Below are 17,782 nucleotides of genomic sequence, written 5' to 3' on the forward strand. Positions count from 1 at the left end.
ACAGCCCTCCGTGGGCCGTGGGAGGAGTCCAGGGTGTATTTGCATGTACTCCTCCCACGCAGGCCAGTCAGGTAGTTAGTTTATGATAGAGGATTTTATGCTGCATGGATGCTTCTGGGGCCCTGCCTAGGGAGCTGATACATGTTCATGTTTCTCCAGAACCTCTAAACTCCAAGTTTGAGATTGAGCTGCTATCACCCAGTAAGGGAAGGGGAGCTGAAAAGAAAAGAATTTGACTCTGTTCTTTGTCCCCTGTCAAGAACAGGATGTTCATAGATCAAGTGTGGGCCTCCAGTTATCTGTTGTGCTTCACACTTGTTAATTCACTGCACTCCTACCATGAAGACTACAAAAACTTAGCTTCTGTCTGCCTCTGGCCCTCCCCGGATAGATGACTCACCTGTGGCCCATTGCCCTGGTCTCCCCTGGACCCCCATCTCCAACCTCCAGTTGTAAATAAAGTGCTTTGATCACTAAGAAGAGCTATGTAAGCTAGCTTCAGTTTAGGTGGGTAAAGATACCATAAGCTCTCTTACAGGCCCAGGAACTGAAGTACAGCTGGACCCAGGCACTCACGCTGGGAAGCCACGAAAACCACAGCGGGGGCAGGATCATCTCTTATCTCTAAATCTGTCTGCCTCCTGCTTCATCCCCCCTTCATCACAGCTGGATTTCTCTGTTTGCACAAGCCCAGCAGATCCCCATACCCGATCTAAATGGCCCCACAATCTGAGTGGCCAGCACCCACTGAGCATGGTGTTTGGTCTCTCATCAGGATTCCTAGGGCAGAATAAGAGGATGATGAGATTGTCACATTCCAGAAAGAGAAGGATGGGGAGAGAGGAGGAAAGAAAGAGAATTGCCAATTCATTCTAAACTAAGAGTTGGTACCTGCCCTGGTCTCCTCAGCTGTGGCATGTAAGCAGGCCCCCATGAACCACAAGCTGCCCTTTCCAAGGGCTGAGAGTGGGCTTAAGCCAGAAGGGGACATTGAGTATCAGCTTTCCTACCTAGATGTGCTAAGATACTGGTTCATAGGTCTTTTGTACTGTTGATTGGCATGTGTTTGTAGGTGAGGATAAGAGACACCTCTCTCCTCTCCTGTTCCCTCTCTGGTCTGCTTCTCTCTTATTCACCCACCAGACCTTCCACTCTAGGGAAACTTCATCAGCTGGGTCCCCACTGGGGCCTGGCCAGCCACTGCTGGATCTGGAGGAGACAGAGAAGGCCTGATCCCAGGGGGCATCCCAGGCCCCCAAACAGCTGACATGCTCCTCTCGTCCCTCAACCCTCAAGAATAAAGTCTTCTATCCAGGGACTTCTGTTGGCCATTGTGCCACCCTTGTGCAAAAGGAGAGGATGAGAAATGTAGCACCATCTGTGTGTATGTGTGTGTGTGTGTGTGTGCCATATTTTTACCTAGACCCTCTCAGCTCCCAAAATCCTGTTTAACAGCATCCAAGTTCTTGTCCTTCAGAGGAGGCTGCTCTGCCTTCAGCACCTTTAATGCAAGGCCAACACTGTTGGCTTCTTGGTATTTGTTGGTACTTGTTGATTTCTGTAGTATTCTGGGTTGACTGAAAGCAGAGTTGACTACGGAAGCAGAGCCTGTCTCAGTGGATTGCTTGTTTCTCCTGATTCAATGCTTTTATTTCTCTGTTTCTTATGTGTGACTCCCTCTCCTCTGGTGTTCAGTTGCAGAACTCCCTGAAGACTGATTTGTGTCTTGATCAGGGTCCAGAGACAGAAAATGTTCCTATTGTGTACATCTGCCACGGGATGACACCCCAGGTGAGTGTTCTGAGATCCCCGTGCCGGGTGTGTACATGTGTGTGTCTGGTGGGAAAAGAGAAGCTAAACTCTCTCATGGCTACTCTGGGCCCATGGACCTTGGGGGCTTTTCATTAGAAAGTTTCCTCGTGAGAAGAAAAGAGAGTCATACTTAAATGCCTGGAAGGAGTCTAAAGGAGCAGGGGCTCGGATGCCAGGTCCCCTTGGGGTGGGCACAAGGAAGGTGATACATCTCTGCAGAGAGACACCTGCCTCCGCTGGGGAGACTGTCACAGATTACAGTCTTGGCTCTGGCAGCCGTGCCTTTCCCTGGCTGGGGGGAGCCCTAAGTTTCCCCTAGACTCCCTGCCATCTCAGAATCCCTTCAGAGTGCCTCAGGTTCTGCCCTTTGGTCCATCATAGCTGGGACCAAAATTTATAGCCATGAGATCCTTTCTAGGTCTTCTGACCTTCTAGCACAGAATGAAGGGAAGCTACCAGAAAAGTAAGTTATCCCCCTAAAATTCTCCATTCATAGTCTAGGCTTCAGATATCCAAAGAGGATGTTGAGACACTGTCAAGAAAAATGATTTATTCAACAAAGTACAATGGACAATCAATGGCCAAGGACACCATAGACTGACCTATTATGAGTTGGCATTTTCAGAGTTTACTTATCTTACCTCCAGAAGTATAAAATGATTTTTAAAAGATACTTTAGTATAGAAGATACGTGTGTTTGTGCAGTTGAAGTTAAGTGTTTGAAAGAGCTGTTACCTGCCTAAACTGAAGGTTATACCACTGGAGGATACCTGAAGGTTATACCACTGGAGGATACCATGATGTGTCACTAGCGTACCATCCCAGGACTTTCCAGAAATTGCCCCCGGTGATCTCCACCACCCGGTCCTTTTTGTGGGCCGAGCTGCTGTGATGTCACTGATCGGTCAGTCACAGTCAGCAGATCACCTTATCCTCACACCACACGGTATATCAACTCATTCTCCATTGTTAGAAAGGTGTAACATTTTTAATGAGTGACTACTTTCATGCAAGCATTTTGTTGGCATGTAACATATATGCAGAAAATAGACAAATTATAAGTGTACAGAGTAATGAACTTTCAGAACAAACACACCTGTGGAACAGCACCCAGGTCAAAACAAAACAAAACAAAACACAGTATTGCTTTGAGCCTTATGTAAATAGCATCATAGGGTGTATGCTTTCTCATTTTTGAATCTCTCCTTCATCATTATTTCTGTATATATATAGTTGTAATCTGTTCATTTTTTTCTACCATGTCATATTCCGTTTTATGAACATGCCGTGTTTACTGTATATTCTACTGTTTTTTGTTTTTTGTTTTTTTTTTTTTGGTCTAATGTTGTAATGAAGTGGATGGAAAATAGAGATAAGAAAGCATTTCACACATACATACACACAGTTACAGGGTCCATACACACGGTGTTTCACAGTGTATCAGGTTCAGACAATGATTTCCAACCAGCTAAAGACCTCTTGGCTCTTTCTCCTTCGTGCAGAGCTGCACGATTCCCACTGTCACAAGATGGAAAAAAGAAATACAGCTGACCCTCCAACAGCACGGGTCTGAACCGCACAGGTCCACTACTGTTGATGGACAGTTGGGCTACTGCCAGGTTGGGAATATTACAAATACTCCTGCTATGGACATTCTCGTCCGTGTTGTTTGGTGTGCATATGTACTCATTGCTTCTGGATTTAAACCTAGAAGTCGAATCACTGAGTCGTAGGGTTGATGTATGATCACTTTTAGCAGACACGGCCTATATTAGTCTGCAAGGGCTGCTGTAACAAAATGCCAGAAACCAGATAGCTGAAACAATAGAAATGTATTTGCTCACAGTTCTGAGGCTGAAAGTCCAAGATCAAAGTGCCAGCTGAGCTGGTCTCTCTTTGAGTTTGCAGATAGACACTTCTCACTGTGTCCTTGTGTGGCAACGGGGAAAGAATGAGCAAGCTCTCTGAAGTCTCTTCTTAAAAGGACACTAATCCTATTGCATCAGAGCTCTGCCCTTATGACCTCATTTAACCTTAATGTGAAGGTCTGGGAAATTCTCAGCCTATCCACATTACAAAAAACAAGAAAGGTTGATTTGGAGAGAATACTGGTGGCTCAGAGGTTAAAGCGTTTGCCGGCAAGGTGGGAGACCCGGGTTCAATCCCTGGGTCGGGAAGATCCCCTGGAGAAGGAAATGGCAACCCACTCCAGTATTCTTGCCTGGAAAATCCCATGGACAGAGGAGCCTGGTAGGTTATAGTCCACAGGGTCGAAAAGAGTCGGACATGACTGAGCGACTTCACTTCACCAAAAGTGCTACTGAACAATCATTTGATTAAGAGATAAAGGGTGGGGCTCTTGGACTTAACCAACCATCTCACAGCAGAAGGCATCAATAGAGAGGGATTATACCAGCAGGGATGCTGCCAGTTTGAAGTAAAGGTAAATCAGGGAAAGATAAAGGAACACTATTGGACATCTTGGATTCTGTAAGATGGGACCATAAAGCTATTCAGTTGTTAACATGTACTGTTCCACAAGAAAAGGGACAAAGGATACTGAAGGTGATTTAGAGATCATCAGGGCACAAGTCTTTACTCCTACCACTGCCCCCAGGGTAAGGCTGTTCACTCAAAGGATGGGCCTGCCACTCTGGTTTCAGTGGGCCAGGATGACCCTGCCCCAAGCCAGTGGGGTGGGACCAAGGCAGTAAGCAGCTTGGACAGGGCCACTCCAGAGAGCCAAAGGAGCAGGCTGCCCTGCAGTGCAGTGAGGGGTGATGCTCCCACCTCAGTGGGCCTGGAGGGCAGAGTATCCAGACAAAGATGATTTTTCCTGAGCCTTAAGATCTAGTGGAATTTTGCCTTTCTGGGTTTTGGCCTCGCTTGAGACCCATCACCCCTTTCTTCCTTCCAGTTTCTCCCTTTTGGAATGTGATCACCTATCCTATGCCTGTCTCACCATCATATTTTGAAAGTACATAACTTGTCTGATTTCACAGGTTCTTAGCTGGAGAGAAATTCTGCCTCAGAATGAATCATACCTTGAGTCTCCCACATATCTGATTTAGATGATATCTTGACTGTAGAGTCAATGCTGGAATGAGTTAAGACTTTCAAGGCTGTTGGGATGAAGTGAATGTACATTGCGTGAAAGAAGGAAATTAATTTGGGGGGCCAAGAGCAGAATGCTATAGACTGAAACTGTGTCACTCCAAAATTCACGTGTTGAAGTGCTAAGCCTGTCTGTTTGCGGAGTAAAGAAGTAATCAGGTTAAATAAGGTCATAAAGTGCAACACTGATTTTATGGGGATCGTGTCCTTATAAGGAGAACCACCCGAGCGCTCCATCACTCTCTGCCGTGTAAGGACACAGCAAGAAGGTGGCCATTTGCACCAGAAACTCTCACCAAAAACTGAGCAGGCCACCACCTTGATCTTAGACTTCCCGACTCCAGAACTGTGCGAAAACATAAACAAGGTCATAGGTAGTTCCATCTTCCTTTAAGCCACCCAGTCTGTGGCATCTTGTTATGGTAGCCAGAGCCATCTAATACACTGCCAAACAGTTTTCCTAAGTAGTTGTATTCATTTTTACCCCACCAGCCATATGTGAGAGTTGTAGTTCTTCCCCATCCTTGGCGGTATTCCGTATTATCTGTCTTCCTAAACTTCTAGACATTGTGGTGGTTGTATACGGCTATCACGTTGTAGTTTTAATTTGCATTTCTCTGCTTGTTCATGCAGTCAGGCACCTGAGTTTCAGTTGTTCCTGAGTGTGGGCCAAGATGGCCCAGGTCATAGTAGTTCCATCTCGGTGTAAATTCCCTCTCTGCGTTGTAACACGTATGATCCAAGGCGCAATAGGTGCACTCACTTTTAACGAATCTCGGTGGAAACATGTGGTGTCGATGCTCATCTGCATCTCTGGCCGCCTGTCAGACATCTCCTCTGGGGGATGGTGGGTGCCTGTTCAAGCCGAGCCTGCCGGCTGCAGGTGCTTCAGGACGGGGCAGTCTATGCTGTGAGGAACATGGATTCTGGAGCCAGATTGCCTGAGTCCAAATGGCAGCTTTGAAACTTTCCAGCTGTGAACCTTTGGACAGGTTTTTAAATGTGGGCCTATTTCTTTCACCTGTAAAATATGGATTAATAGTGGCGTATACCATAAAGAACAATGTTGTAAGATTTAATACATTTAAAATAATGCCTAGCATATAGTAAGGTCTCAATAAATGTTTAGCTGTTACTATTGCTATGATGATATTATTGTTATTATCACTGATCATTGAGCCTTGCTCAGTATAAATACCCTCCAGTTTCTAACTCCAGCTCACACTAGACTGACTTTCCTTGACCTCAGATGTCATGTGCTGTGGGCTCCAACCTTGGTCAAAGCTGACCCATAGGCTATGAGAGCATTTTGCTATAGTAGCAAAAATGCAGTGGGGTAGTGGTGAGGACAGTGAATAGGGCATCAGGAAGCCTGAGCTTGGTCTTGGCACACATTTGCAATCACCTTAACCCTCTCTGGGTCTTATTTTGTTTTATTCTTTTACTGAGGTATGCTTTTACACTAAGGTATACACATCTTAATTGGAGAAAGAAATGGCAACCCACTCCAGTGTTCTTGCCTGGAGAATCCCAGGGACGGGGGAGCCTGATGGGCTGCCGTCTATGGGGTTGCACAGAGTCGGACACGACTGAAGCGACTGTGCAGCAGCAGCAGCATACACATCTTAAGAATACAGTTCAGTGAGTTTCCACATCCGTAGACGTTGTACAGGCACCACCTACATCAAACCCGTCATCCCAGTGGGCTTCCTCATTCTGCCTCTTGGTCATTACCTCCATCCAATGCTATGTGTTAGTCGCTTAGTCGTGTCCAAATCTTTGTGAACCCATGGACTGTACCCCTCCAGGCTTCTCTGTCCATGGAATTCTCCAGGCAAGAATACTGGAGTGGGTTGCTATTTCCTTCTCCAGGGGATCTTCCCGACCCAGGGATTGAACCCAGGTCTCCCACATTGTGGACGGATTCTTTACCATCTGAAACACCAGGGAAGCCCAGGTAATGACAGTTTTCATCTCTAGCACGATTGATTAGTTTTGCCTGGGTCTGTGTTCTTATCTGCCAGTGAGGAAGTTGGACTGGCCATCTCCAGGCCCTGCTCAGCCAGCTCTGCCAATCTGCTTACCTTGAATTCTTTGGTTCTGAAATCCAGTTGCCTAGGATGTTGTGAGCTTGTGCTGTGCTTGCCAGGAATACTTGGAGTTGCCTTGCCTTGATGCTTTGTAAATCAGCTTTTTGTTGTGGAGCTGCAGCAGGCCTTAAAATCTTGGGTCCCCCCCCCCGCCAATCCCCCACAGTACCTTCCTGTAACTGGTCTGTACATGAACACTGGGGCCCAGCTGCCCTCTCCTACCAGGCTTGAGGTACATAGCCGTCAATACCCAGAAGTAAGGAAGCTTAAGGCTAGCCTCAAATCACACACATTTCCAAGAACAGGGGTGTGTGGGGACTCTGCTGTGGCAGGAATTTGTTGAGTCTGGCCTTCCCAATGAGTTGGGAGAGCTGGAGAGAACTGGGTCATCCTGGAGATGGGCTGTGTATCCTTGGCAGGTGTTCATCCATCCATTAGGGTGGACTGCATCCGTGGCGCAGGCCCTGGTCATAGCAAACACCCTCTTCCAACAATGCAAGAGAAGACTCTACACATGGACATCAGCAGATGGTCAATACTGAGATCAGATTGATTATATTCTTTGTGGCCAAAGATGGAGAAGTTCTGTACAGTCAGCAAAAACAAGATTGGGAGATGACTGTGGCTCAGATCATGAACTTCTTATTGCCAAATTCAGACTTAAATTGAAGAAAGTAGGGAAAACTACTAGACCATTCAGGTATTACCTAAATCAAATCCCTTACCATTACACAGTGGAAATGACAAATTAGATTCAAGGGATTCTATCTGATAGACAGAGTGCCCGAAGAATTATGGATGGAGGTTCAAGACACTGTAAAAGGGGCAGTGATCAAGACCATCCCCAAGAAAAAGAAATGCAAAAAGGCAAAATGGTTGTCTGGGGAGGCCTTACAAATAGCTGTGAAAAGAAGAGAAATGAAAGCAAAGGAGATAAAGGAAAGATATACCCATTTGAACGGAGAGATCAGAAAGCCTTCCTCAGTGATAAATGCAAAGAAATAGAGGAAAACAACAGAATGGGAAAGACTAGAGATCTCTTCAAGAAAATTAGAGATACCAAGGGAACATTTCATGCAAAGATGAGCACAATAAAGGACAGAAACTTGTATGGACCTAACAGAAGCAGAAGATATTAAGAAGAGGTGGCAAGAATACACAGAAGAACTGTACAAAAAAGATCTTCATGACCCAGATAACCACAATGGTGTGATCACTCACCTAGAGCCAGACATCCTGGAATGCGAAATCAAGGGGGCCTTAGGAGGCATCACTACGAACAAAGCTAGTGGAGGTGATGGAATTCCAGTTGAGCTCTTTCAAATCCTAAAAGATGATGCTGTGAAAGTGCTGCACTCAATATGCCAGCAAATTTGGGAAACTCAGCAGTGGCCACGGGACTGGAAAAGGTCAGTTTTCATTCCAATCACAAAGAAAGGCAAAGCCAAAGAATGCTCAAACTACCGCACAATTGCAGTCATCTCACTCGCTAGCAAAGTAATGCTCAAAATTCTTCAAGCCAAGCTTTAACAGTATGTAAACTGTGAGCTTCCAAATGTTCAAGCTGGATTTAGAAAAGGCAGAGGAAAGAAAGTGAAGTCACTCAGTCGTGTCTGACTCTTTGCAACCCCGTGGACTATAGCCTACCAGGCTCCTCCATCCATGGGATTCTCTAGGAAAGAATACTGGAGTGGGTTGCCATTTCCTTCTCCAGGGGATCTTCCCAACCAAGGGATCAAACCCAGGTCTCCCTCATTGCGGGCAGATGCTTTATCCTCTGAGCCACAAAGGAAGCCCAATCAGAGATCAAATTGCCAACATCCATTGAATAATCGAAAAAGCAAGAGAGTGCCAGAAAAGCATCTACTTCTGCTTTATTGACTATGCCAAAGTCTTTGACTGTGTGGATCACAACAAACTGTGGGAAATTCTTCAAGATGTGGGAATACCATACCACCTTAACTACCTCCAGAGAAATCTGTATGCAGGTCAAGAAACAACAGTTAGAACTGGACATGGAACAACAGACTGGTTCCAAATTGGGAAAGGATTACGTCAAGGCTGTATATTGTCACCCTGCTTATTTAACTTATATGCAGAGTACATCATGAAAATGCTGAACTGGAAGAAGCACAAGCTGGAATCAAGATTGCCAGGAGAAATACCAATAACCTCAGATATGCAGATGACACCACTCTTATGGCAGAAAGCAAAGAAGAACTGAAGAGCTTCTTGATTAAAGTGAGAGACAAGAGTGAAAAAGTTGGCTTAAAACTCAAGATTCAAAAAACGAAGATCATGGCATCTGGTCCCATCACTTCATGGCAAATAGATGGGGAAACAATGGAAACAGTGACGGATTTTTTTTTTGGGGGGGGGGGGGCGGCTCCAAAATCACTGCAGATGGTGACTGTAGTCATGAAATTAAAAGACGCTTACTCCTTGGAAGAAAAGTTATGACCAACCTAGACAGCATATTAAAAAACAGAGACATTACTTTGCCAACAAAGGCCCATCTAGTCAAAGCTATGGTTTTTTCAGTAGTCATGTATGGATGTGAGAGTTGGACTGTAAAGAAAACTGAGTGCCTGAAAAGTGATGCTTTTGAACTGTGGTATTGGAGGAGACACTTAAGAGTCCCTTGGACTGCAAGGAGATCAAACCAGTCTATCCTAAAGGAAATCAGTCCTGAATATTCATTGGAAGGACTGATGCTGAAGCTGCAACTCCAATACTTTGGCCCCTTGATGCAAAGAACTGACTCATTTGAAAAGACCCTGATGCTGGGGAAGATTGAAGGTGGAGGAGAAGGGGACGACAGAGGATGAGATGGTTGGATGGCATCACTGACTAATGGACATGAGTTTGAGTAGACTCCAGGAGTTGGGGATGGATGGAAACCTGTCATGCTGCAGTCCATGGGGTTGCAAAGAGTTGGACATGACTGAGCGACTGAACTGAACTGACTGAGGTGCAGGGGATAAGCAGATGGTAAGAAGGCAGGGCCTCTGGTTCTCAAGGCTTCCCAATGGCATCTACTAACCCTTAAGAAATTGATTGCCTCATGGAAGAGACAAGATGAGGAGGAGGATGACCTTAGTACAAGGTCAGGGTACATCTCAGAAGGGGACTGTGAAAAGATACAGGCCTCAGGGATACTCTGAATCTCCTAGGTTTGGTCCAAATAAAATCCTCAACATGCATTTCTAGGAGCATTTCCCCTCCTACTAACAGTTCTCAGCAAATCTTTTGGGACCACAGCCACAGAGGTCAAGGAGAACCCGAGGAAGTCCACAGATGGGACTGCCACATGCAGTCGTGCAGGTTGCGCACTGCACAACTCCAGCAGGGGGTGTGACATCTCCCATTGTTATCTGGGGAACAGAGACCTACCCACGATGACAGTCTTGCTGGCCTCTGGTATGAAACCCCATATATTCATTCCTGAGCATCACACTTGATAGGAAGCATAAAAATGTTAAAAGGCAAATGACGAGGTACATAATGGTCAAGAACCAGACTACCTGGGTTCAAATCCCAGCCTTATCACTTACTAACCCAGTTCCCTGGGTAAGTGTCATAACTTCTCTGTGTCAATTTCACAACCTAAAAAGTAGAGATTATAGTAGTATCTACCCTTTAGGGTTGTTTTAAGAATTAAATAAACATTAATTTTAAGAATGAAATAAACAATAAATTGATGCACATGAAACACTTAGACAATACACCTGGAACACAATCATTGCTTGCTAAATATTGGATAATTATTACCAGATTGGCAAAGACCTTGTCCTTAAGAAAGGGAATTGTGTAGCCTGGAGAAAATTAGATTCAAGAGGGATACGAAACTTCCAAAATTATAAGGACACAGAGATTTGAATATAATAAGGAAGAAGAGGGAAAGAAGGGAGGACCTCGGGCTGGCTAAGTTCATCCTGCTGACTTGAAGGTGAACTTCCCTTCCTTCTTTTCTTCATCCAAATTTCTAAATTTTTCCATCTGGGGTTTTAAAAATACAGGTTCTCAAAAAGAACCTGTATCAACCACGTAATAATCAGTCCCAAATCACACTAGCATTAACTAATCAATTTAAAAAAAAAGGAAAACATGACTCTTAAATTGAAATGAACATGTAATGAAAACATATTTAGCTCATTAATAAAGGAAGCAGCAAGCAGGTACTGAAAGCATTTGAGGAACTCAGTGTCTGTGGGCATTTTCTAAAGAAGAGTGTTAGAATAAGACTGTAAATTCGATCCAAAAGTAGTTAACGCCCTACAGAGAAATAAAATCATAGCCTATGATGTGATCTTTTCAACCCAGACAGAAATCTAGAAGTTAGTGTGTCTGCTGCTGCTGCTGCTTAAGTCACTTCAGTCGTGTCCAACTCTGTATGACCCCATAGATGGCAGCCCACCAGGCTCCCCCATCCCTGGGATTCTCCAGGCAAGAACACTGGAGTGGGTTGCCATTTCCTTCTCCAGTGCATGAAAGTGAAAAGTGAAAGGGAAGTCGCTCAGTCGTGTCCAACTCTTAGCGACTCCATGGACTGCAGCCCACCAGGCTCCTCCTTCCATGGGACTTTCCAGGCAAGAGTGTTAATCAAAAGGTTAATAACAAAGTCAAACATGGGTGTATTCTCTTGGAAAATTACATACTCTTGGGTGGGCTTGTTAGACAATGCTCCACTATGATACTGAATGGATAGATTACCTCCCTTCCCTTTTGCCTTATTCCCAAGTTTTAGGTATTTCTCTTAGTCTTTTCACAAAGTTGGCTAAAGGTGGGGTGACTCTCCAGGCCGTTAGTGACTCAGAAACCGTTGTGGATTCATAGCCTAAGCACATGGTCTTTCCTCCAATTATTTCCTGCTGCTGCTGCTGCTAAGTCGCTTCAGTCGTGTCCAACTCTGTGCTACCCCATAGACAGCAGCCCACCACGCTCCCCCATCCCTGGGACTCTCCAGGCAAGAACACTGGATTGGGTTGCCATTTCCTTCTCCAGTGCATGAAAGTGAAAAGTGAAAATGAAGTCGCTCAGTCGTGCCCTAGGGCAGCTGTAACAAAGAAGCCCAAACTGGGTGGCTTAGAGAATGGAGTTCATCATCTCACAGTTCTGAAGGCTAGAAGTCTGAGACTGCAGTGTCGGCAGGGCCGTGCTCTCTCTGAAGGCACCTGGGAAGCATCTACTCCAGGCCTCTCCCCCCAGTTTCTGGCAGTTTCTTGGCTTGTGGCAGCAAAATTCCCCATCACGTGGTGTTCTCCCCGAGTGCTTATCTGCGTCCACGTTCCCCTGTTTTATGAGGATGCCAGTCATATTGGATTAGGGGCCCACCCACTCCACTCTCATCCTAATTTATAATTATATCTGCAGCTAACTGTATTTCCAAATAAGGTCACAGTCTCAGGTACTAGATGTTAAGACTTCAACATATGAATTTTTGAGGTACACAGCTCAACCCCCAGCATCCCTAAAAAGAAAGAACGTGACTGGTAACCTGACTTCGTGCCTCAGATGAAAAGGGCCTCACGTCACCTCCTGTCACATTCAATTAACCAGAATTATCACATGGCCCTGCCTCAAACAGAGGACGTGGGAAGTCAGGGTTTTCTGGGTGCCCAGGAAGCCTTGTCTCTACCACAGAAACTTAGGTATTTCCTAAATCAGTTCCTCCTCTGACGAATAAGAAAACAAGAACATGGCATCTGGGAATGTGAACTTCCTGCCCGGGTCACACGATGAGTTACTGGCCAAGACAGGGCTGGGAAGGATGCCTGTATTTTGACTTCCATTTTCTCCTCCAGTTTTGTCCATTCATTCATTAGACACAGGCCGGGCTGTCTTTTAGGAAGCCCTCACCTTTTGGGAAGTTTCATTTCCCTTGAAGAGCAAATCTGTCTAGTAAGAGGAGGGGTGCTGGAGAGCAGCAACTTCCTGTGGAGCCCAGTGGATCTCAAAGACATCAGGGACCCACAGGCAGCTTGGGTGAGGCAGAGAGGCCATGTTCACATCTCGCTTCAACCCTTTGAGAGGCTCTGTTTAAATGTTGTTTGAAAAGTTCACTCTGTTAGCGTTGTGATATTCCTGGGTCTCAGAGAAGGAAGGCCCTGGGTAGGAGAAAGCCTAGTGTAACTAATCAAATTAGTGAAGTGAAGCTGCTGGGAAGCATGCTAATTGGTTAATGAGTAAACGTAACCTTTTTTTTTAAATTAGCAGCAAATTTCAAGCAATCCTCAAAATAACTGAGAATATTAGCCCTAATTAGTGTAACAGCCTGGAAAATTTCTTCTGCTGGGAGAAATACAACAGTGGGGTCTCCCCACAGCCTCTGTTTATTCAGTCACTCACTCATTCATTCATCTGCTCATTCAGCAAACTTGCATTGAGTGTTATGTCAGGCCAAGGACTGTGGGAGGCAGAGACAGTGTTACCCAGGTCTCAGACCTGAACGAGCCCTGGTCTGGAGAGAGAGGTGGGCACTTAGCTAATTACCATTCATATGATGCAACCTATGGCCCCAAACCACTTTCTCATTAGGCCATCAGAGGAGAAATGGGTCAAGACAGGTTCTGAGGGCCTTTCCCAGTCTGCCTGAATCTTCTAGACTGTGAAAGACACCCCGTGGGGCGGTGGGGTGGGAGTGGGGGGAGGGGTAGGTGCTTTTTCTATAGGAAAGCAAATTCTGTAGAAGAAGGAAGATGAAAGGGACTTTAATTCCTTCTAAAGTATTTGAGATACTGAAGCTGTCACATTTATGCTTCAGGAAGTTCTTTTTGACGCAAGGTATAAAGATTAGAACTTACCCTGGAGATGAATTTCATGTTAGACCGGGTAATGCGTTTAAGAGAAGTGTGGGATTGTAAATGGAATGTGTCTCCTTCGCTTTTTGGAATTTTTAGAATTTCTTAATTTTTTCTCACTTGGCTGTGCATACATGTACACACACAGGCAGAGAGAGAGAGAAAGGAGAGAAAGGACTAGCTTATTTGTCTGTTAATCACTCTCTAGAAATTGCCATTCCCACACGGGGTCATGATAAAGCCATCACCCCTGGCCTGGTTGGCGATGCTCCCAAGACCAGCACATGGGGTGTCAGAGGCCCTTCACGGACTGTGCTTGCATCCCCAAAACTTTCAAGTAGCATCTCAGAGACAGTTGAAAAGTTTTACTTCGTGGGCTGAGAATTTACATCGCCAGCCACTTCTCTGCGAACTTTGGCAGACTTCACTTCTCTACAATTTTTATCTATAAATAAATAAGAATGCCAGGCATCAAGCTGTTGTAAGGTTTTGAAAAACTTCCCTGAGTTTGTTTCTTGTCTTCTTGTGTGTGGTTGTATCGCCCAGGTGTCAGCTGAGGACTGTTAGTACAGGGCCCTGACTCAGTTACAGTCTGGGAGGAGCCTCACCCAGGCCTGAAGCTCTAGCTGGCCACCTCCAGGTCTGCATTGTTTGGGGACTAATCCACACAGGGTCCTTCATTTTCTTAAGACATCTTCTGCATTTAATATTTTATTTTACAATACAATCCTTAGAGATTCCAAATACTAATTTGATCATGTTTTTATTAATAAAAATTCTGTAAATTGTTAACTCTTTCAGTAAAGTAGGAACTGACTGTGGTAAGATACAGAGGATAATGGTTCTTTGTTTCTGACCCAGAAGTCATGTTTTCTACCAACATCCATTAGGTTAGCTTGTTAGCAGGTTGAATTCTCAGATCCTTTATAATTCTTTTTTTGTTTGTTTTAATTGAAGTATAATTACTATACAATATTATATGTTACAGGTGTACAAATAGTGATTCACAGTTTTAAAGATTATACTCCATTTATTCGGCTTCCCTGGTGGCTCAGTGGTAAAGAATCCACCTGCCAGTGCAGGAGACATGGGTTTGATCCCTGGGTCAGGAAGATCCCCTGGAGAAGGAAATGGCAAACCATTCCAGTATTCTTGCCTGGAAATCCCATGGACAGAGGCACCTGGCTAGCTATACTCCTTGGGATCACAAAGAGTGGAGCACAGCTTAGTAACCAAACAACAAGTCCATTTACAGTTGTTACAAAATTGATTATATTCCCAATGTTGTAAAATATATCCTTGTAGCTTATGATGTGCCTAATAGTAGGTACCTATTAGTTCCTGCCCTTGTCTTGCCCCTCTCTCCACTGGTAACCACCTCTCTGTTCTTTATATCTGTGAGTATCTTCCTTTTTGGTTACATTCACTGGCTTGCATTATTTTTTAGATTCCACATAAAAGTGATATCATACAGTATTTGTCTTTGTCTGACTTATCTCACTCCAAGTCCATCATGTCACCGCAAATGGCAAGATTTTGTTCTTTTCCTTGGCTGAGTAGTATCCCATTGTATCTATGTACACGTCTTCTTTCTCCATTCATCTGTCGATGGACACTTGGGTTGCTTCCACATCTTGGCAACTGTGGATAGTGCTGCTACAAACATTGGGGTGCCATGTACCTTTTCTAACTAGTGGTTTTGGATTTTTTGGATAAACACTCAGGAATGGAATCACTGGGTTATAAAGTGGCTCTCTATTGGTCTCTAAGCTATAGATACACATGATTCCAGGGGCCACCATTTCTATGGGATGCAAGGTGAGTGAGGCCTCTGGGGTGATGCAATGCCTGGCCCTGGGACAGCCCACTTTCTGCACACTCTACAGGCAGCCATCCCTCCGCACTCCCCCATTCACGGTGCAGACCACTTGTTTGAGGGGATAGCTTTTGCACCAGAGGACTCAGGGCAGTGTGATTGTACCTTCATAAACTTGGGGTCAGGCGAGGCTGGGATCTAGGCCCAATACTTCCCACAGCACATGTGTGATTGTGGCTGGTGACTCCATCTTTCTAATGCCAGTTGTAACCTCTGAACAGGGGCTTCACTAAATGGTCCTGAGGGCTCTGATGGCCCATAGCCCAGTGCCTAGAACATGATGGTCGGTGTGATTATGTCACCCCCAAGGGCAGCCTCTCCACGCGAGCAGAAGGGGAACACTGAGGGCGGGAGGAGCAGGCAGTCGCCCCCTGCTGTTTCTCTCGCAGCACTGCCTCCCAGATCCGGCTCCTCCACAGGGCGTGGCCTCGGTGACCATCACAGGGCTCCGTCTCCATCTCTGACACCCACTGGGGCTGCCTGTGAGCGTCTGCCTGGAGCTGGCCCCACCCGGCTTTAGGAAAGCACCCCACTGCCATTTCCCGTTCAGTAGTGACCCTCGGGGCAGAGCCGTGGCCCGGACGTGCGCTTGGTGTGCGGTGCCGGCGCACAGGGCGACAGCGGACAGGCGGGTCTGCTGCCCAGATGTCGGTGCCGCAGTGGTGACCTCCTCCTCCCCCGAGTGATGCTGAGCCCCGGGCCGCTGCCTGGCTTCCCAGGCAGTGCTAGTGGTAAATCCTCCTCCCCCGAGCGATGCTGAGCCCCGGGCCGCTCCCTGGCTTCCCAGGCAGTGCTAGTGGTAAGAACCCGTCTGCCAATGCCGAAGGTGTAAGAGCGCGGGTTCGATCCCTGGGTCAGGAAGATCCCCTAGAGGAGGGCAGAGCAACCCACTCCAGTATTCTTGCCTGGAAAATTCCTTGGACAGAGGAGCTTGGCAGGGTACAGTCCACAGGGTTGCAAAGAGTCAGACAGGACTGAAGCGAGGTAGCACGGGCTGCTCCCCCAGCTTCAGCGGGAGCCACTTGATTTGTTATTCATTTCTCATGATATGTTCTTCACTTCATGTCCAAACTCCACAATTAGAGTTGTAAACAGCAAGTTCTGTGTCACTTTTATTAATCTCCCACAGACTGGGAAGCAGCGATCATCAGAGGCCCCACAGTGGGCCAGCAATGAGGAAACCAGTTCCAGCTCACTAGCCAGAGTCCAAGCCTCCCGCCCACCACCAGCCCACCGCTCTTAGAGAGCTTTGCCTCCCAGGCCTTGGGCCTTGCAAACGGGTCACTGAACCAGCCTCCCAGGACTTGGTTCTGTGTTCTCTGACAAGTCACTTTACTTCCCTGAGCCTCAGCTTCCTGATCAGGAAAATGGGGGTGGGTACTTCGAGTTAAGTAACAAACTTGTGTGTCTGGCACCAAGCCTGGCACAGAACTGGGCTGAGTAATGTGGCTTCTTGTTCTGGTTGGGGCAATCTCTCAGCAGTTTGGGGAACTTGCTAGTCTACCTAAAGATAATGCTAATGACAGCCTGCATTTATTGTTTACTGTTTTTAGGCATTTTTCTAAATGCTCTGTGTGTGTAATCTCTGTTGAAATCCCCAAGAGCCCTGGAAAGTAGGTGCTGCTATTACTCCATGTGTACAGGAGTGAAACCGGGGTCAAGGCAATCAGGTGACACGTTCAAGTCACCCAGTCATCAGCTACCTTTCCATTTGCCCCAACCCCCAGCAAGAAAGACTCTCAGAATCGAAGGGTTGTCCTATTGGCAGGGCTGTAGTTACACACACATCCCGCCCCCAGAGCTTTCTATAACTCACTCCCCGACTCAAGCTCCTTTTGCACAACTGCACTGAGGGGAGCCCAGGATCAGAACACTAAGCCAGTGACAGAATGTAAGTTGCAGGCATTCCGTCTCGGGAGAGACTACTCCTGAACAGACAGGTACAGTCCACATCTGTTCAAGGGCACTCCCTCTTTCTTTCATCCATTTGGAGCAGGGAGTGGGGAGTTTTCTGCATAGTCTATATGAGTTCTCCACTGCCCTTTGCACAAAGCACTAGCCATCAAGAAGTGGGCTGCCCCCTCCTGCTG

At 46.2% G+C, this 17,782-nt stretch overlaps 1 protein-coding gene across 3 annotated transcripts in view; it reads left to right on the forward strand.

Annotated features, from left to right (window-relative positions):
* The window catches only part of GALNT18 (polypeptide N-acetylgalactosaminyltransferase 18), a 353,469-nt gene that overhangs the window by 300,329 nt on the left and 35,358 nt on the right, over positions 1 to 17,782 (forward strand). For all 3 annotated transcript variants that reach the window (XR_011249332.1, XM_069554380.1, XM_069554381.1), the window contains exon 9: positions 1,696 to 1,791. Coding sequence is in view for 2 of the 3 variants with exons in the window: in XM_069554380.1 (XP_069410481.1) it covers positions 1,696 to 1,791 (96 nt within the window). In the remaining variant the exon portion in view is untranslated. The remainder of the gene's footprint in view (positions 1 to 1,695; positions 1,792 to 17,782) is intronic.

Source organism: Ovis canadensis, chromosome 15, assembly GCF_042477335.2.
Source record: "Ovis canadensis isolate MfBH-ARS-UI-01 breed Bighorn chromosome 15, ARS-UI_OviCan_v2, whole genome shotgun sequence".
Taxonomy (NCBI): Eukaryota; Metazoa; Chordata; class Mammalia; order Artiodactyla; family Bovidae; genus Ovis; species Ovis canadensis.